The sequence below is a fragment of the Euprymna scolopes genome, chromosome 5 (genome assembly GCF_053919585.1).
Source record: "Euprymna scolopes isolate OS-2025 chromosome 5, ASM5391958v1, whole genome shotgun sequence".
Taxonomy (NCBI): domain Eukaryota; kingdom Metazoa; phylum Mollusca; class Cephalopoda; order Sepiida; family Sepiolidae; genus Euprymna; species Euprymna scolopes.
Genome location: NC_136486.1, coordinates 98,785,878 through 98,807,894, shown reverse-complemented (window position 1 = coordinate 98,807,894; position 22,017 = coordinate 98,785,878). Strand labels below are relative to the sequence as shown.

Genomic DNA, 22,017 nt, shown 5'->3' with positions numbered 1-22,017 from the left:
TGAGTGGTTTTTTGGGGGGAGGTTTTTTCAAAGGAGTCACCACTTATCAAGGCCCAGAGGCCACTGGAGGATAAGAGTTAATAAGTGTACAGTGGTCAATGGAACAATGATGTAATTTTTAATAGTGGAAATTTAGTAAATTGGATTACTTAAGGGGAACGGCTCATCAAGAACTTGTTTATGTTGGACTTGAAGATGAGCATATTATAGTCAGCCAGAAAGCAGGCAAATGGAAGAGAGTTCCGCAGGTGTGCAGTTCTAAGAAAGAAGCTTTGTTCATGGAATCTACGTTTAGGTTTAGGCACGGCTAAAGAGTGGGTGATATTATTGATAGTGTTTTTTAGCTAGATGAGTGTTTCTCGTGAAAATTTGGTGAGGGGGGAGGGCATAGATTGGAGCTCAGACGAGCACTTGCCATGAAAATAACGATAAGGCAGAGACAGGCTCACGACGTCTTGCAGGGAGAAAAATGATATGATGAATGTGTAATGAGTTTTAAAAACGATTAAATTTGAACCATATAGGAAGTATGGAACACATCTACTAGGCATGAGGGTCAGGGTTCAGCAAGTTAATGTCCTTTTTATTTAGTTTTATGCATAGGAGACAGATGTGATGTGAATCCTTCCTGAAAATTCAGGTACAGTAGAACCCCGGGTTATGGCATTAAAAATTAGTAACAAAATACAATACAGTATATAATACACATAATCAATTAACATTATATATAACACCATAAGGTAGGGCAAATACCGTAACCAAAGGCCGGAAAAACATTGTATTCCACATCGTAACTTGAAAAAAAACGTAGCCACTGTATCCTGGGGGTTCTACTGTAAATCTAATTTTTGTTCAATTTTAACAATAGGTATTAAACATCAATTAATGAATACCCCCCAAATTTCCGTTTCTTTGAAGTATTTTAAACGGGTTTTTATGGAAGGAACACATGGGGATAAAAATCATCAGTTAAATCGGCTACTCGTAACTATAAATGTCTGATTTTCATGAATAAATTTTTGTATAAGAGATCATGTCATTGAGTGTTTTTTTTATAAGTACTATTAATGTTACAGTATTTGTTCCTTATGTAACTTAGTTGATCCCATTTCTTTGGAGTTCCACATTATATAAGACAAAATAGGAAACACTTGTCCTTCCATTGAAGAATTCTCCTTCCATTTCTGGACGCATCTTTCCATTCACTGACTAAGTTTGCGTTGAAGATTTGAAAAACAGCAAAGAAATTTTTATTGCTCACTGATGTTACAATGTTTTCTCACATTCTAATTGACAGCAACAGTTGCGAAATTCGCTCTGACGTTTTTTCATTTCCTAACTATTCAATTGTTGCTTTTCCATGCATACCTGATCTAATCCACAGATCATTTTTGTTTATCTCATAACTAGCAGGGTGACCCAACGTTGCCCGAGATTGAATGATGATCAACAAATGTTTCATTCTCCCATATTTTTATTGCCATCGAAATCGATGAAGTCACCTATTTTTCAATCAAGTCAATTGATTGCCTGCTCTAATTGGGGACCCATCGTTGTGCACTGGGAAGAAGCTCACATGCCTCTTACTGTGACTTAGTTAACAATACATTGTAGTCTACATTGCACTGTAAAGAACCTACTATTGATTTTATAAAATTATTTTATATAATGGCTTGAATTAAAGTATAAAATACGAAAGTCAAGTATCATACTTCAGTTGTGCTCTAAACAGAAACATTTATTTTGAATGCATCTCTGTCATATCAAAGAACCTACTGTGGATTTTATATGCTGAGCTGTTTGGCTTTTGTGGTAAGAAAACTTCTCAAATGCACTGTGATGTTAGGCTGTGTAAATCACCTGTTCTTTCTTTCATTGGATTATTTCAATTATCGATACTTATTGAAGATATTCTGATACAAAATCTATCTAAGAACACTGCCAGGTACATGAAGTATCTTTGTGTAAAATTTCGTAAAAACCTGCAAGCCGTTTCCAAGTCCATAGGTAACGAACAATGTTTTTACTCTTCAAATTCCAAAATTTTAACACATTTTTTGTACCAATATAAATACTACTTACCCTACAATATCAGGTGCGATTTTGTTACACTCGTCTATAAAATGAAATAGGTTAAAAACAAATATTTAAGATTTAGGGGCTATTTTTCGGTATTATGGCACCATGGGAATGACACCTTCAATTGAGTTTTCAATCCACTTATCATGGAAACATTTACTTGGAAGAGTCCATGAGAATTAAAGCAGGGTACTCTACTTGGATGCACTTCCTAATGCCAATTTGTAAGAGATCAGGGTTTGGTTGTTTTGTTTTATGAGTTAATGACGAATCCAGTAATTTTGGAGAAAGTTTTTATGCTTCAATTCTTCAATTTATATCTTCAAATATTTATTTATGGTGTTTGGTTTGGTTTGGTTTGGTTGTTTTGTAGAGGAAAATTGTTTTTGACTTTGCAAAACATGATTGAGTTTTGTAAAGGGAAACAAGGCAAAACAATAATGTTTGGTGCATTTTAGGTCAGGAAGCTATTAGGTTGACAAGAAAGTTCTTATGGTTTTTAACTTTTAAATTCAGATGAACCTATCTCGGCTCAAACAAAAATTTATTGATCGAAATAAGCACCATCAGCATCAACACACTTTTGCCAATTGATGCCAGTAACGAAAAAATCTTGCGTTCTGGTGGCAATGAAGTCGCTGAAGATGTTTTTGATATCGCTTAGGTTTTTTAAGCATTTCTCACACAGAATGTTGTTGAGATGCTTGAAAAAGTGGTAGTCGATAGGTGAGAAGTCTGGAGAATATGGCGGATGAGGCAGTTTCGTAGCCCAATTCGTTCAACTTCTGCAGAGTCCATTCAGCAATATGCGGTTGGGCATTGTTTTGGATGAGAATTGGACCTTTTCTGTTGACTAATGATGGGTGTTGTTGTCAAAGTTTCTGATACATTTCATGCATTTGTTGACAGTACTTCTCGGCCATTGTAATGGTTTTGCCTTCATTAAAAAGACTGTAATGGCTGAGACCGGTCCAGATCGCCAAACAGTCAGCATGGCCTTCTTTTGGTGCAACTCTGGCTTTGGGAAATGCCGTGGAGCTCTATTGGCGGTTAACCACTGAGCTGAGTGTCGCTGGTTGTCGTAAAGAACCTACTTTTTATCGCAAGTCACAATCCAGTTGAGGAACAGGTCGTTCTTGTTGTGTGAAAAAAGAGATGACGACACTTCATAACGCCATTTCTTTTGGTTGTCATTCAATTCGTGAGGCACCCATTTATCAAGTTTTTTTGTTTTTCTAAACTCTCTCAAGTGGTTGGAAATCATTGTATACATTACGTCTAATTCAGAATCAAGTTTTCGAACAATTGTGTGCGTGGATTGGCTTCAACTAAGGCTTTTAATTAATTGTTGTCAACATCCGATGGCCAACCACTACACTCATCATCTTCAAGACTCTCATCGCCACCACAAAATTTCTTTAACCCCCATTGTGCTGTGCATTCAGTAGTGGTTCCTGGGCTAAATGCTTCATTGATATCATGAGCTGATTCAGCAGTGTTTTGGCCTAGCTTGAATTGAAATAAGAAAATTGTGCAAATTCACTTTTTCCCATCTTGTATCTAACGTTTTGAAAAGAATACATGATTGTTTTAAAACGATTGTAATTACAACGATTAGATAGAGCAAAAAATGCTCTTTAAAATAATATATAAAGTAAAGATATTATAACCAAAACTTATTTGAAAATACATTTGAAATCAAAATTAAAAATCCTGCAAGAACTTTCTTCTCAACCTAATAATATCTTCAGACAGTCTCATCTGGTAGCACTAGTTTTATAAATAGACAACCTCTGAATGATTATTACCAGTACACCCATTTTTTTATCTGGGAGTCACCATTTATCAAGGCCTAAAGGCCTCTCGACGATAAGGGTTAATAAGAATCAAGTGGTTGGTGAGAAACCATCATTTGTTGAAAATGAATCCAACACCACCTTCCAGCATGAACAACCAGATGGTAAGGAACTGTGCATTAGTTATTCACAGTTAACTATCTGAAGTCTGAAGCTCATTCTTCAGTCTGCTACTCAGTGTCTCAGTAATGGTCGCTCCACATCAACAAGACATGAAAAATGTTTTTCATTAGCGTTTTATGTACTTTTACATTATTTTAACTTTTATTTCTAATGCAAATTGTTTTTGTGTTTTTTTTTTTTTAATAAAATTTAACCATTATTCATATCTAACAAAACTAGGTTAATCTTCCACTAGATTATCAATTTCAAGATGGCCACTATAAAATGCTGTCAGCTCTCATGTGCAGAAGTCTTAACCTATTTTTATATCCTATTTTTATCCTGAAGTAACATCCCAAGTTTATAAAATTTGAATTCATTGTGAAATCAGAGATTTTAGAAGTAATCAGTTGGGTGTTTGGGATGCCTGGAAGTCTGCGTCTGACATTTAGGATGTCTGGAAACTGTCAAATGTTTAGGAAATCTGGGAGTCTGCATCCTAAAATATTCCAGAGTTTGAAGATTGAGTTATGTTTTTTTTTTTAAATTTTCATTTAATTGTTCTGACTAGCTGTAATTTGCAATTAACTCACCAAGTGACTCATCATCTATCACTTTCACTCTCTCATTGTGTTATTTGATGCTCTTATACCGTATCTATCACTTTCGGTTCGTCTTTCTCTATGTTTATTAATAAAAGTAATAAAATTGGAATAGTCCATTCTGAACAAAACAGATTATCACCAAGTAGTAATTTTTTTTTTGTTATTATGGAAGTTGCTCTAGACCAGGCATGAAGCCACTTAATGTAAGGAACTAATCATGATAATAATAAAAAAAAGAAAAAAATAGTCACTTCAAGACAAACTAAGCCTGAAAGAAAACCCATCACCAGTGTTCAGCCTTTTGGATTCCAAACAGGTTAACCAAAATAAACTTTTCAGAAGCCCAATAATAAGGAAGGAAAAGGTTACAAGTTATAATACTACTGTAAAAAGAAAAAAGAGAGGGAAGATATAGTGAGCAGGAAGTGACTAATTTTTTATTTTCTTTACTTTTTATAGTTAACTAGGGGCATGTTTAGGACTCCTATGGCTCATGGTGGCATGTTTAGGACTCCTATGGCTCATAGTGGCATGTTTAGGACTTCTAGGAGACTAAGTTGGACCTTGTACTTTCTGACTCCACAGCCCTAGTAATAAGTCATTATTTAAATAAAGACACATTATATATGTATGAATGAACTCGATGGTAGATCTATACTATCTACTTGACATTTAGTAATTTTTTTTTTCTATTGGTCATATTACCTTTAAATGTAAGATGAAAGAAGTTAAAATGTCAGTTCTAAGGACTGCTTAAAAGCTGACCATCTGAATTGGATTAAAATAACACTAAATGATAACAATTATTATTTATGTTTAAGTAATATTAAGAACTAGATAAGTATAGGTAAGAAAAAAAGGTACTAATATTTAGCAAAACATCAGACTGAAAATATTTGCAATATGTTGTCATTTTTTTCAAAAATGGTTGTGTATTTTCTTCTTCCAGGACATTTTATGATTACATTCCAAACTATTCTGGCATTTTCTTCTAATATAGTTTACATACATATCTATATGCATGCGTACATGTATGTATTTCTTAAGAGATAATATTAATGAATTTATGCCCCTTTAAGGGGCATAAATTAATTAATATTTATCTCTTAAGAAATGCATGCATACATACATGCATGTACTAGCAAGGAAACCCAAAATTTCAGATTTTTTTTTTCAATGAGGTAGTTGCATAGTTGTAGTAAGCGGAGAAATACAGAGAAAGAAAGGGAGAATGAGGGACACAATAGTGACACCAACTATTGCTAATATTATTATATTACTATTAAATACACTAAACTTTTGACTGTCATGTTATTTGAGGACAAATTTTAACTAATAAAACATATGGAAGATTAGAAACTTGGTTTTATTAGTGCTCTAGAGGCCTCCTTGTGTAGATTAGTGATCTTTTAAACTAATGCATTTCAGGTCAAAGCATTATTATCTATTTATGTATCATGTTATTATCTTAAAACTGTGCCTAATTGTCATGTTATTTGAGAATATATTTATACTAAAACAGATGGAGGGATTAGAAACTTGGTTTTATTAATGCTTGTGTAGATTGGTGATCTTTCAAACCAACACATTTCAGGTGAAAACATTATTACTTACATGTCCTGTTGAAATATGTATAAATTCCAAAAATTATGGAAAGTGAACTAGTGTAATACCACCCTAAGTGGGGTCTCATACACACGGACAAGAAAATGTGCATTCACCCCTGGTGGCTACACTTTTAACTCTATCTAGTTGTGGATCCTTCCAGGATGACAAGGCCCTCATTGGTCACTGGAAGATATCGCTCAGATTGAAACGCACAAAATGTGCATGACCCTAAGTCTGTGTGGCAACACTTACTTTGGCCAGCTGTACATCGCTTCGACTTTGGTTGAGTTCTCTTCTTGCAATAGCTTGATCTGTGTCTTCACTGTCTGGGCGTCAGGGTAGATCTGAAATCAAATGCACCTTCAATTCGACAGGCAATCAACAAATTATGAAAAACCAGTGGTCATTTTTCTTATAAACAAAAAAATAATTATTCACTGAAAGTTACAAAACTCTGATCGGTCATAGGTTGTGACTCTAAATACAAATTCTCTGGGGACTGGCAGCTTCCATTAATAAAGTTATGGTAAATAACCCTAAGTCTGGGACATGTCTCTGCACAGTGTAGATGCAGGGGCTTAGAATAGGATGACACTTAAGTCGGCGGTTTCTCTCTGACGGTTGTGAAAACCCTGGGCAGTTAGTAGAGTGTGTCTTGAGTAAGGAGTTTCTCTTTGACTGATGTGAAAATCCCAGGCAGCTAGCAGAGTGTGCTCTAAGTCAGGGGTTTCTCTTGGACTGGTGTGAAAGCCTCAAGGCAGTTGGTAGAGTGTGTCCTCAAAGCTGTTTTTGCTTTTCATTATATTGAGAATCAGGTGGGCTTAACCCCACCTGATTCCTAGAATTCCATTTGACAATTTTCAGAAAACCAATCTCAACCTCAAAAAAAAATTTCCTTTTCTTCTTCCTTAATCTGCCACTCCCAACAGGAAGGTTCATTGCCTTCACCTTCCATCACGTGGGAGGGCTTCTACCTTTCACCATCACTCACATGGGAGGATCCAGCCTTCATTTGCATAACCAAGGAGTTTTTTCCAAGTGGCATTTCGTATGAGTAAAAAAAAAATAAATGATTTGGTTATCTTTTCAGAGTGATCAAATTCCCTGGACAAAATTTAATAGACACTTGACTTTGTATCCACCATCTTGCTTTTCCTTATTCAAGTAAACTCATAAGATCCAACCTATATTTCAAGTGACCCAATAATAATTTTTGACCACCCAGAATTTTGTTAATGGCTTTTTTTCTCGGGGAGGCCTATTCAGGTGAACTTGTCAAATCGTCAAAAGGTACTGTGTATGACATTTTTTTTTTTTTTTTTTTAGATACCTTTATATTGCAATGTCTTGCTTTCAGCTAGTGTTCTTTTTTAATGGCCGTTTATGCCAACAGAAATTATCATGACAGAAAACAGATTTCTTCTTTATCAATATTCACAAATAAGTGGGTGCATGCATTAAATTGATATTATAACAACCTTTTCCAGTAATGCTCTTTCTTTCCATCACCACCATCATTATCCATCATCATCATTTCCATCATTGTTACATCTAATGACACTGTTACACTAGTAAAGAAATACAAGAAAAAAATTGGGTGCTTGTGTAGATTGGTGATCTTTTAAATCAACGCATTTCAGGTGAAAACATTATTACATACTTATGTGTCATGTCGAAATTATTATAAAGTTCAACAATTTATGAAAAATGAATCAATAGGAAATAATTACAAGAAAAAAAAATAGGATACTTGTGCAGATTGGTTCTTTTTAAATCAACACATTTCAGTTGCCGACTTAACATGCCAAAGAGGTAAGTTACTTTTTTACTTACATGGATACGTTTTTTGTGTTTTAACTTATTTTAAAGTGTTTTTCTTACAAATAAAAGTAGTGTACAACACATTACTGTTACCGAAGGTAAGATAAATTACTTTTAAATAAGAAATAAGGTATGTGTATAGAATTCTATCCATATGGAAAAAAATAAACCAAATCTTACCTGTGACGGAAAAAAAAGTTTGTACAACAAAAATCACATAAAATTATCATATGGTTCTATTTATGAATAAATAAAGGACTTGAAAAATTTAGTAGTGCACTGGATGCCTTTATAGTGCTCGGGGTGGTTTCTGAGTTTTATATTTTCTTCACTACTCATTTTAATTAATAATTTTTCTTCAAAGTAGGCGGTTAAAAACTTGATTTTACTAGTGCTTTTGAGGCCTCCTTAATTTTATTTAGTGCTTTCAGTAGTGCTCTGGAAGCTTTCTGGGTTTGTTTTTCTTTTCTTTTTCCCTGATCACATAAAAATAATTCTCTACTAGGGGGTGGAGAGGAAACATGGTTTTAGTAGTGCTCTGGCGGCCTCCTGAGTATTATTTTTTTCAATGCTCACTTAAAAATAATTTCTCTTCTGGATGGGGAAACTTGGTCTTAGTGCTTTGGATGCATCCTAAATTCAGAGCTTTTAGTAGCGTTCTAGAGGCCTCATCACTTATTATTTTCACTGTTCACGTATGAAATTGTTTTTGCTTTATTCATGATATTTTGCTTGAAAATGGTACATAAACTTGGTTTTAAAACAAATGAGTTCCAATATAATGAGAGACAAAGAAATAAATTTTAACAAATTTTAAGCAAACTTTTTTAATAATACTTTGTTCATTAATGTAAAATTTAACATTTATGTACATTTTGTTCCGTTTACAAAAAAAAAATTAGTTGAAAATTATATATCTATATAATTAAATTTTTTTTAAGTGCAGCCAAATGTACATAACATAAAATAAATCCAAGGTAACTTTTAGATTCAATTAAAATTAAATTTTTATATTTTACTTTAAGTGCACTTTGAAAATTGATAAATTTCAAATTACATTTTGTACCTTTATTTTTAAAGTTTATAAGAAAAACATTTTGTTTAACCATTTTCATACTTTGCAAGAAATACTTTTCTGACATATATAGAGAGAGAGGTCAGATAGTTCAGGGTCGCCTGATGAAGTCTCTTGACTGAAACAGATGGCTGTTTGTAGTGACCGAATGTAACTTTTGCTTTAATTTTTGTTTTGTTCTGTTCATTGTCTCCTCCCAACCTCTGTCGTTTTACTTAGTAAAATTCTTGCAAGAAAAAAGTTAAAATTTTTAAAAGTTAATCCAATGAAAGAACATACATTATTTTTTATTTAAATTAAAAAAAAAAAAATCAATTTTACAATAAAATTATTGAATCAATTGATTTATTGAGTGCTGAGCCCTTTTTATCTTATTTTGTTTTTGCTTCATGTAAACGATTTTTCTTGGTAAGAAAACTTGTGTTTTCTCAATTTTATATATATATATATATATATATATATATATATATATATATACTAGCAGGCTGCCTGACATTGCTCGGTCTTATAATACACTTAAATATAATATTTTAATTTTTTTTACAAAGGCATCACCACTTATCAAGGCCAAGAGGCCACTCGAGGATAAGGGTTAAAGAGTGTACAGAAGACAATTGGACAATAAAGTAATATTAATGTAAGCAGATTTCATATTTATTATTATAGAGCCAATTGATTATTATATTGAACCCAATATATATAGTAGTGATTTCGAAAGCAAAAAAAAAAAAAAAATATAACTTAGGTGCCATTAGCTAGAATTGAAACCAAAACCTTTAGTACTCCAATCTAAGTTGTTACTATTTTAGCTATCATCAGATGAATAAGAAAACATTAAAATTCAACCCTACTTTAATGTATAAATATATATATTTGCACAGGCGAAGAGAGTACTTTAAGTCGATTTGCGTCTGCCATGTTTAAATTTTTTCAATTTTGACTCCTTAGCAGCTATTTTTACCAGCTAAAGACCAAATCAAATTTGTTCAACAAGTCCAAATCCCCATATATATCGGGTTTCAAGTCTGTAGACCAAAAATTGCCAGAGGAGTTCGATAGAGACCTTTCCTCACACAGACAAGGTCACTTTTATATTCCTTTTATTATTTGGATTAGTCTTCTCATTTTGGTTGGATGTTATTCACCCAAGTTTTTGATCGATGTAACTTTTGACCATCTGCAGGTGTATCTTGTTGAATTTGTGAATTTCTACATAATTTTGAACTGAACCCTTTATTTGATCCACAAACGTAGATTGTTTTTATTCCATCATCCATGACCGGGTAGAAGTTTTAAGTAATTTGTGATTGTATTCTTAGTATCATCATAATGAGGATAGGTCTTTCAACCTCCCAAAGACTGTCACTTAGAACTTATTATTACTTAGTACATTTATCCATACATCTCGGGTCCTAGTAACAAGAACAAGATACACCTGGAAAAGGTCAGAGGTTGCATCAGCCAAAATGTGAGAATAATATCTAAGATGAGAACAGTAGTCTGAATAATCGAAATGATCGGTCCTTATCTCAGAAATTCTGAGAAGTAGTAGTTGCTATTATACATTTTTTTTTTTTTTTAATTTCAGGATAATTATTGTCTGACTGCAAAGAAAACTCAGTCAGAATGGCTGGCAAAGCTAGAGGGATGACTTATTCCTACCGGACAATCTACCTGTTGTTTTTATCAATTCTCGTAACGACCTTAGTCGGAACTGTCATCTTATTCTGGCCGTCCTCCGAGAAACCTCTAACGGCTTACCATTTTTCATTTCACACAGCAGACAAGAGCAGAGAAATAAAAATTCTGCCGACAGACATTCATCCGCTAGCACGAAATGAGCAATGTTCGTTCCACACCTGCATGGATGTTTATCATTGCGGATATAATGATCAGACAAAGATCAGCGTTTACCTGTATCCATTTAAGCGGTACGTGGACGAGAAAGGCATAGGCATTTCGCAGCCTATCTCACCAGAGTTTCTGGAAATGGTGCAAACTGTTGTGAAGAGCCCATTCTACACGCCATCTCCCGAAGCAGCATGTATATTTGTTCCTTCAATTGATATGTTGAACCAAAACAATTTTAGAGTTGAGGAGATGGGTCAAGCACTGGCTACTTTGGATTGGTGAGTAAAACTTTTTTTTATTATGATCAATTATAATAACAAATCATCATTATTGTCCTTACCCACTCCCTATATTTTTTGTGTCCTTAGCCACCCCCAAATATCGTTTCTGTCTTTGAGGACACCTTCAATCTCCATATTTCCTATAAATCTTTTTATCTTTATGTTCCCACTTAGTGTCCACTCTCATTTAGAAACTAACCCACTTGTTTTTAATGTACCTGGAAAAAAAGTGGGCTGTCTGAAACTTAGCAAAGAGTAAGCATTTTGTTTGGTTCTTGGAGATCTTTCCACTCCCCATCATTACTCTTGTATATATATATATATATATATATATATATACTAGCAGGCCACCCGGCATTGCTCAGTCATAAAATATGCATAAATATATTTTAATTCATACAGATTTCTTATTTATTATTATAGTCAATTATTGATTATTATCCAAAATATCATAATTTTTGAAAAAAATTGACTCTGGTTACCATCAGCTAGAATCGAAACCAGAACATTTAACACTACAACCTTACATTTATCTCTCCAGTGTTGCTATCATCTGAGCTATGGACAAATGGATATGAAAGGTTAAAAATTAATCGACTTTGAGCTATGATTGTTTAATTTTGAGTATCTGCAAAAGAAACAGCAGGCATAATGTTTTATTCGACTTACCTTGCCGAGGTCAACTTTTTTGTTTTCAATTTTGCCCCCTTAGCAGCAATTTTTGCCAGCTAAAAACCAAATCGAAAGTATACTACAGGTGTATATATCAAATTTAAACTCTGTAGACCAAATATTCAAAGGGGAGTTTGGTAGAGTTTTCAATTTGCATCTTCAAGTATCTCGGCGTCTCAGCTCGACACTTGGCAAACAGTAATTCCTGTCGATGGTAAAATAAAACAAATTTTAAATGCAAACACTTTAAACATAATTTTTTTATATCAAATATTTTCCATACATTCATCTAGTAAATATCACAATTGCATATTGGCATGAAATAATTTTTGTGTTCATTTTGGATGCATTCTGTAGCATGACCACTTTTAAGTTGTTCAAGTACACATTTGTTCTCCCATCCCTCTTTCTAACCTTATCTATATAAAACTATATTGAATACAGTGTTTGAAGATATTTATTCCCAAGCAATACCAGATATTTCAGCTGATAGTTTTATAACTAAGGCTGGGATAATAGAATATTCTTTTCATTGTTTTGACTCTATAGTATATATCGAACACAGACAACTAGAAAGCACACCACTCTATATGAAAACATATACAATATCAACGGATATATACTCCAGAGTAAAAATAATGAAAAGAATATTCTGTTATTCTAGCCCTATTTATAACATACTGAATTTTTTCAATTAATTGTCATTTGAATCTATAAGAATGGATTAAATAAGTCTATAATTTGATAGGTAATTAATTGAAACTTTGACATTAAATTTTTTATTGTGTATTGTTCAATATATGAATTACAATAATTAATATTGAGCATGGGTTGGTGGGATATGTTTTGGAGTTCAACATAAAGATTTTGACTCCAGGAGTAGTGTAGCGAAAAAAAGATCAAGGATTCAGCGATTTAGTCATAGATAATGGATTGCCTCTCCCCTCTGTAAAAAATGGCACCCACAAAAACACTTGTAAAAACTTAAGTTTAAAACATCATTGTTATTGGTCTGTCAGAAATAATTTTAAAACATTGTTGTTAGTCTGTCATATTTGAGTTTAAAGCATTATTTTGTTGTTCTTGTTGCATGATTTTGAAATATCGTTTTGTTTGCTCTGTCACATTTATTTTAAAATATACGTTTATTGTTCTGCCACGCTTAGTTTTGAAATAACGTTCTGTTTGGTCTGTCGTGCTTAATAATATGAATTTGAAATATTATTTTATTTGCTAAATACTTCAAATGAATGACTGGATTCCTCTTAAAATACCCATTTCTTTAATTTTGAAATATTACTATGTTTTTTCACATAGAATTTTATCAGTTTTTAGGGGGTTTTTTTACCCCCAGCAAAGCACATCGCCACTTGAACATAAGGGGTTACTATTTTACTACTTGGAACCGTGCCTAGGAAAGATTGCTTTATGTTACATTTAAACTTCTGTATATCAATATAGTCAGGGAAGTAGGTAGCAGGAAGCGAATTCCAAAGTCTAGCTGCTTGAGAGAAGAAGCTATTAAAGTAGAAAGCCTTCTGGCAATTGAGGACCTCAACAGTAAAAGGGTGTGATTTTGCTGCTAAGCAGGTTTATTGGGGATATATACATCAGGGGGGCACAAGTGCAGCAAGTTCATCAGAGCACATTCCATAAAAATACTTGTAAAACAGACACAGATACAACAATGGGACAGAGGTTGGAGTTTAGTTGACAAAGTGGGACATATTAGATTGAAGACTCTTTTTTGACGCTATCCAAGAAGAAGAGACTAATGGTAGATGCACCAGTCCAGATGTGACAACAATACTCCCTGCATGGGCGAATGGTGGCCTTGTAGAGGTACAGAATACTCTCAGGTATGAGTAGTCTTCTAGCACGATAGAGGGAACCCACCTTCTTTGCAGCAGCCCTCACAATGTACTCAATGTATTTGTTCCCGTTCATATTGCCCACGAATGTTAAGCCAAGGAGTTGGAAGGAAGAATTCTCAGGTAGGGTGTTATTTGTCATGGATGTCAGTGGTTCGAGAGGCGTTATGTAAATGATGAAGGAGAGTAGTTTAGTATTACTAGCATTAAATATTACCATCCATTTTTGCGGCCCCATTCCACTATGGTCTGAAGGTCATTTTCTAACGATTCTGCCATTGTCTGCCTTCATGCCATTCTTCCCTCATGCATGTTATGAAGTGTTGTACCATCACTAAATGTACTCATCTCGGACACAATATTATCAGAGAGGTCGTTAATGAATATCAGGAAAAATAGTGGTCCAAGGATCAACCCCTGAGGCACTCCTGCATTAATGTTATGTACGTCCATCAGTGACAACCTGGATGATCCTATTTAAGAAGGATCTAATTATATTTAGTATAAGTCCAGTTATACCGTACGATTTAATTTTCATTAGCAGCCCTTCATATTAAACTTTGTCAAAGGCCTTAGATATATCAACAACTACAGCCCTGGCTTCACCGGCCTTATCCAGTGCATGGTATATGCGTTCAGAAATAACTGTTAAAATATCTGCAGTAAAACGACATTGTCTAAATCTATATTGTTTGTCAGAGAAAAGATTAGTTTTTACAAAGTGGTGGACTAGTGCTTGATTAATTAAGGTTTCAAAGATTTAGCAAAGGAGAGGATACTAATGGGGTGATAATTGAGAGGGTCAGTCTTTTCATCAGAATTCTTATACATTGGTACCACAGAGGCCATCTTCCAGCTATTAAGGAAGCAAGATTCTGCAACGCATTTATTGTAGAGCTTGGAAAGTATGGGAGGTAGCTCAGCTGAATATTTCTTAATTAGTATAGCAGGGATGAGATGAGGCTTACACACCTTTGAGGCGTCTAAGTTTTTTATGATATCGCAGACATGAGAAGAGGTGATTTTCACATCATCTAATGTGGCTTCAGTCCTCATATGGAAATTTGGGAGGAAGTTGTTTGTTGGTTCTAAGGTGGAGTTGGAGGCGAATTGCCGGGCAAGCAGTTCCACCTTCTCAGTTGTCATGCATGTGGCCTTCTGGTTGTTGGTTACTGATTGCCCTTTATTCGCTACACTATTAAGTTTTATAATTTTTTAAACCATTTTATAATTTCGCCGTCCCTCAATATTTTCATCATTCTGAGTGAAGAACCACCACAAAATATGCCACCCATTAAAATATGTATAAAAGCTCAAGCTTGAAACATCATTGTCATTGATCTGTCATGCTTAATTTTGAAATGTCCTTTTCATCGATTGAATGACTGGATTTTTCTTTGATTTTTGTCATTCAAATATTACTATGTTTTCTTATGTTTACGTTTTTGGTTTAAGTTTCGTCTTTCAAGGTATTTTATTATTTTATGTTTTCATCATTGCTGGCGAAAAGCAGTGTTTTGTTAGCTTTCCATGGAAGGAGATTTCGTCTTTTGTTATGATCCTGAAAAGACTAAATGGTCAATATCCATTGAATAAAAAAAAAAAAATTGCAACTTTTTTTGCTGCCAGGTCACAAAAGAAACATGGAGTCTACTCAAATACAAATAGAATATTGTACTCTTATTAATTTATTGCATTCATGTCCTTAATAATTATATCTTATTTTAATCAATAATTCTGTCTATATAATAATATATACTAAGTGAATTTAATGCTTATAAATACATTGTCACATTCCTCCTCTTTTTTTAAAAGATGGTATCCACAATTGCCAAAGATGCAATGCAGAGTAAGTAATTTAAAAAAATTTAATTTGATGTCGCTGTTGTATTAAATTACAATGTTCTTTCTTGACTTATAGGCTAGGCTCAAAGAGAAGTATCTGTTCTATCCAATTAAATATAAAGTTACCTGTGAACACGGATTCTTGGCTTAGAACCTTATTCTAACTCCTCACCTAAACAGGTTGTCATTGGATTATTCTTAGAGTTGGCTGTTCTTTGAAATGTGCATTCTTAAATTCTGATAATGTAATCCATTCTGTGGTGGGGTAGGAGATGGATAATTCAAATTTATGCTGTTCTTCCATTTGTGTAGTGGCAAAGCTTAAGAAAAATATAAAGGACTATTTTGTTATTTATTAGGTCGGTACAAAAGTTTTTGCTGATTTTAAAATTTCATCCTGGAAGTGAAAACAAAAACTGTTATTGAAAATCTTTATAACAATAATGACCCTTGCTCTCTATAACTTGATTTCATCTATCAGCAAGCTTATAAATACTTCATTTGTAAAATTCTTCAAGTTTGGGTGCAAAATATGAATCTAACTTCTGTTCAATCTCCTTGTGATGTTAACCTAAGCCATCTAAATGGTTTTGTAATCCTCAAAATAAGTAATAATCTTAGGGTGCCAAGTCACAAGAATATGCAGGATGAGGCAAGATTTCCAAACCAAATTCTCGTAGATCTGTGGTTAGTTGTGCTGTGTGAGGATGAGCATTATCATGATGGAAGACGACAAAAGAAAGTCATTGTTTGCATAAACCTGGGTGAGAATATTTCAGAAAAATGTGAATGATGCCTTAATAATCTGAAAAAAAAAAATTAATTTATAAGTAATATCAGTATGCACAAAATAATTGAAATAGTTTAAAATGCTCCTTCTACAAACTAGCAAAAATCTTTTACACTGGCCTGATATTAGATTAAAAAATTTTTCGCAACACCCCCCCACCTCAGAGGAATCTTAACATATAATTTCCGCTGACTCCTCAAACCCAAATTCATAGATCTCCGTGCTAATTAAATTTAAAAAAAAAAAATTCTCAGCATCAGTAATGTAATAAAAAAAAAAATAGAAAACTGAAAATTATTCATCAGCACTTCATCTTCATTGCTAAACAATAAAGACGAAATATCGATAAACATAGAAATAATTTTACGTGTTTCCTATTTTTTTATGAATCTTATTTACATATTTATATTCCATGCAGCATCCAGTTGATATATTTTCTCTTCCCTAACTGCTTCCCACGGATTTTCATATTAGCACAAATTATATTCATTAGTAGAACACAAAAGTATTTCGAATTAGTTAATTCAGTCAAACGTAAAATGTGGCACATGCTTTCCCATTAACTTGCCCCTTCCTCTTCTCTCCCCTTCCCTCAGCTTGTACTCTTCTCAGTTTCCTCATTAATCTTTTATATTAATGTGATGCTATCAAGTTTCACATCAACTTCATAATTGTTCTCCATTTTTATTTTGGTCATTATTCCTCAGATAACCTTCTGTTTTGTACTCGCTGTGTAGTGAACAATCCAAACCATTGATCCCCGTTCAACCGATTGGCAAGAATCCACCAAATCTCTAAAAACCAATCAATCTTTGATGATATTTTGTGCAGGATTCAAAATCAAAAGTGCAGTTTGCTGTATTTAACGTCCAATCGCTACCAATAATCAATACAGAAAAGTAATTGGATTTATTGATCCTCGTTATTAAAAGTCATTCTTAATCTCTGGTGATATTTATTTTTAATTTATTTGGATGCATCCACGCATTGTTATGAGAGGCATTGTCTGTGTATCTGTCAGTTTAAAATAGTATTTTCATTGCTATACATACAAATTGCTGCTGGTAACAAAGATGGAACCAATATGAAAAAAAATTCATTGTTGGATAAAGTATTTTCTGAAAGGTATTAAATCGAATTATATTTTATTTTTCTGAAAAATATGATCAGTTAATATGAATGGCTGTTTCCTTGAAGTCCCCTGATTTGATATAACTTTTTGGATTGATTTTCACTCCAGACTATAACTAAAAGACTTTTTTTCTTTTTTTTTTTTTTTTTTTTTACATAGGCATCACCACTTATGAAGGCCAAGAGGCCACTCGAGGATAAAGGTTAAAGAGTGTACAGTAGAAATTGAACAATATAGTAATCGCTAGTAAATGGAAATTCGGTAAATTTGTTAACAAGTGGAACAGCTAATCAAGAACTTGTTTACATTAAACTTGAAAACAACCGTATTGTAGTCAGCTGGAAAGCAGGTTGGTTGGTTGGTTGTTTTCGTTTTACGACGTATCAACCCTTTCCGGGTTATTTAATGCCGAATCCAAAGATTTTAAAGAAAAATTTTTTATTAGAATATATTTGTTGTTTTCATGCCGGTTTCTATTTAACCGATAGTTGGGACCCTAACAGGTACTACCACTCCGGGTCAGAGTGGACCTGGGAGCAATGGTAATTAAAGGGTGGTTCCACACTCCCCAAAGCCCACAAGCTGGGGCCTCACCACTGGATATAGTTTAAGGTTATATCCAGGACACCCATTGAGGGACTTTTACCCTCTGCAGGGGGGCAGTCGGCGTATTCTAATGCCCCACCGACAGGGCCGCTGGAAAGCAGGAAAACGGAAGACAATTCCATAGTTCTAAGAAAGAAGCTTTGTTCATGGAATCTATGTTTAGGTTTAGGCACAGATAAAGAGTGGGGGGAATTATTGATAGTGTTTTCAGTTAAACGAGTGTTTCTTATGAAAGTTTGGTGAGGCGGGGGGGCCATAGACTGAAGCTCAGTCAAACACTTTCGATGAAAATAACGATATAGCAGAGACACACTCACAACATCTCTTCTGTGAGATAGAGGTTACAGGGAAGAGAAAAGGACATCTCCTATGAGGCTATGAAGTCTATTTTGAACTCTATCAAGGCAGGGCAAGTCCTTTCTAACAGCTCCTGCCCAGATGTGGCAACAGTATTCCATCCTTGAACGTACCTGGCTCTTATATAGCTAGAGAATTGCATCAGCAGTGATCGATCTACTGGGTCGATAGAAGAATCCCACCATTTTTCCAGCGGCTTTGGTAACAGATTTAATGTATGTGTTCCATTTAAGATCAGGAGTAAAGGTCAAGCCCAGAAGCTTGTCAAAACTTGAGGCCTCCTCAAGATGAGAGCCATTCATTTCAATTGATGCCAGATGTGGGTCAGAACGTTCATGATGTAAAGAGAGAAGCTTAGTTTTAGATGCATCAAAAGTAACCAGCCACTCCTTTCCCCATTATAGCACATGCTCAAGATCAGAGGAGAAAGAATCGAAGAGAACTTGGTTATTTACTGTCTTAGATGTGCTACCATAAATGGTAATATCATCAGCATAAATGTCTACAAATGATGTAATGATGTGATTTGGAAGATCATTAATGTAGATCAGGAAAAAAGTTGGGCCCAGGATGGACCCCCTGAAGGACTCCAGCATTAATACTGTGAGCTTCTGATTTTTGCCCATCAACTACTATTATGAACCTATCAGAAAGAAATGATTTAATAATTGAGAAGACATTTCCAGCTATACCATAGCTAGAGATCTTATGAAGTAAACCTTTATGCCATACCCTATCAAAGGCCTTAAATATGTCAAGAGCAATTGCCCTAGAAAAGTAGCCTCCGTCGAGACATTCACTAATCCTACGAGATATAATTGTAAGCACATCTGCTGTAGATCTAGCAGAACGGAAACCATATTGTGTGTCACTAAGGTTATTTTTGCTGAGATGGTTGATTACTTTTCTATTTAACCCAGATTCCAGCAACTTACTCATGATGCACAGGAGACTTATTGGCCTGTACTGAGAGGGGGATGAGCGATCACCTGAATTCTTAAATACAGTGCATACTGATGAGATTTTCCAGGGTGATAGGAAGCAATTCTCCTTAAGACAATGTTTAAACAGTTTTGTAAGTATGGGCATTAGTTCTGGTTGAAGTTTTTTGAGTACTATAATTGGAATACCGTCAGAGCCGGTTGCTTTACTGGAATGAACGTTTTTGATTAGCTTGGCAACATCTCGTACAGATATATGTATATCACATAGCGTGTTTTCTGATACAGGACTTGCATCAAATCTGTTGTTAAGGTTGTTGCGAAAATGGTTAGTTCCTTCATACTGCTTCAGAAAGTACCTCATTCTCTGACACAATCCTTTACCTGTGTAAGAGTTAGATACATTCTAAGATGGAGTACTGCTGTCATATCTGAAGGTAGTATTCAGAACATTCTTTCTTTCCTTGGCAGAGTACAAAATCGACTTTGCAATCTAGTGGGATATGACATGACTTTTTCTCTTGCATTTTTTACAGAAGGCATGTTGCTCTTCTTTATATCATTTTCTATGAAAGATGATTGATTGATCTCCAATTTCCTCCTCCTCTGTAAAACATCCAAAGCAAAAACTCGTCTATCTACCACTACTGCAAATAACTTTCTTCTTCTATATGCCTCAAACCAAATGGGACTTCCATGACTAAAGTTTCTTTCCAAGAACTTCCCATCAGTGGAATATAATACTATTGGGCTGCTTTTCAGCTGACTGCAGCATAGTCGTTTTCAAGTTGAATCTTAACAAATACTTGTTGAGCCATCCTTTTAAAAATCATTGTTTCCAATCCTCACACGGTTTTGTTCATTATATAATTGACAATCTTATTAACTTTTATCTTCGACTGACCTCTGGGTCGTGATAAGTAATGATCCATTAGTATAAAAAAATGAAAAAAGTAACCCTTTTATGATCCATTCTTGTTTAATGTCTAAAAATTTTGTAAATTCTTCTTAAAATTTAAAATTATTTATCACATTCAGTTCCTGTAAGACAATTTTTTTTTTTTTTAAATTTTCACCCCAAACAAGGCACATTGCCACTTTGATGTAGGGGGATACTATCAGGGACATAAGCATCAGAGATACTATGTAGGGAGTTGGGCAGCAAGATGTCTATTCACATTACACTTGAACTTCTGCATGTCAGTACAGTTGGGGAAGCAGGGACCCGGAAAGGAATTCTAAAGTCTAGCGATTCTGAAGAAGAAACTACTGGAGTAGAAGGCTCTCTTACATGAAGGGGTGGGATTTAGCTGCTTGTCGGGTTTTCGGGGGTATTTACGTCAAGGGTGTACAAGTGCTTGAAGTTCATCAGAGCATTCACCGTTAAAGTACTTGTAGAATAGGCAGCGGGATGCAACATCTCATCGATGGGACAGATGGTGAAGCTTAGATGACAGTTTGGGACCTATCAGATTGACGACTCTCTTTTGAACCTTGTCTAGGAGCGAGAGACTAGTGGCAGATGCACCAGCCCAAATATGACAACAATACTCCATACATGGGCGAATGGTGGCCTTATAGAGGTACAGGATACTTTCAGACATTAGTAGCTTTCTAGCACAGTAGAGAGAACCCACCTTCCTTGCAGCGGTCCTGGCAATATTCTCAATGTAATTGTTCCAACTCGTGTTTCCTGTGAATGTTAGGCCAAGGAGTTTAAAAGATGTACTTTCAGATAAAGAATCATTGGCCATTGCTATTGGTGGTAGAGAATTATTGTAATTATTGAAGGAAACAAGTGACCATCCATTATTTGTGTGTGTGTGTATATATATATATATATATATATATATATATATATACACACACACATATTCATCCATAGATAGATTGTTTCACTGTATCACCACAGCTCTTCAGTGTGTCTAGACTAGCATCACTTCAGCTATCTAGTTGACAGTGGACAGCTTTTACCAACAGGCCACATAAGCTCTTTTAAATTATATCTCCTATTTTTTTTCTAAGCTTGGTAAGTATATGTAAAAAAAAAATTTTTTAAATATGAATTTGTTTAGCTAAAAAAAATCGCATAAATAAGAATGGAAATTAAATTTTCTATGTGACAATTATTGATCCCTCAACTCCTCTTTCACCCTCCCCCAGGGTGCAACACTGACGCACCGTCTCTGATTGGAGCATGCCTGCTTTTAAGTGTAAATCATACTTTGTGAGATGAGTCATACTTTTTAATCCGGAATTACCATGGATCATATCCGATCACATTAAGTTTAATCAATAACCTAACTCCATTTGAAGGTGCATATAGCATAAAAAAAAAAAAGCGTATCAACAAATCTAGACTATGAAATCAGCAAACGTGCTCATCATTTGGTTTGGGCCCAAATTTTGGATTTTTAATTCGAAATTGTCTTTCTTGTCCAGAAATAAAATAGAAATTCATTCTTTACGGTATTGAAACTCTAGCTTTAATTCCTGGTGGCCATTTTGATATTTTTCTTTTTGCA

General features: G+C 34.4%; 1 protein-coding gene across 3 annotated transcripts in view; it reads left to right on the top strand.

The window, feature by feature from the left end:
* The window catches only part of LOC145276935 (exostosin-2-like), a 140,394-nt gene that overhangs the window by 24,398 nt on the left and 93,979 nt on the right, over nt 1-22,017 (top strand). For all 3 annotated transcript variants that reach the window (XM_080128425.1, XM_080128421.1, XM_080128424.1), the window contains exon 2: nt 10,735-11,275. In XM_080128425.1, coding sequence (XP_079984551.1) covers nt 10,773-11,275 — 503 coding nt within the window. In that variant the 5' untranslated portion in view covers nt 10,735-10,772. The remainder of the gene's footprint in view (nt 1-10,734; nt 11,276-22,017) is intronic.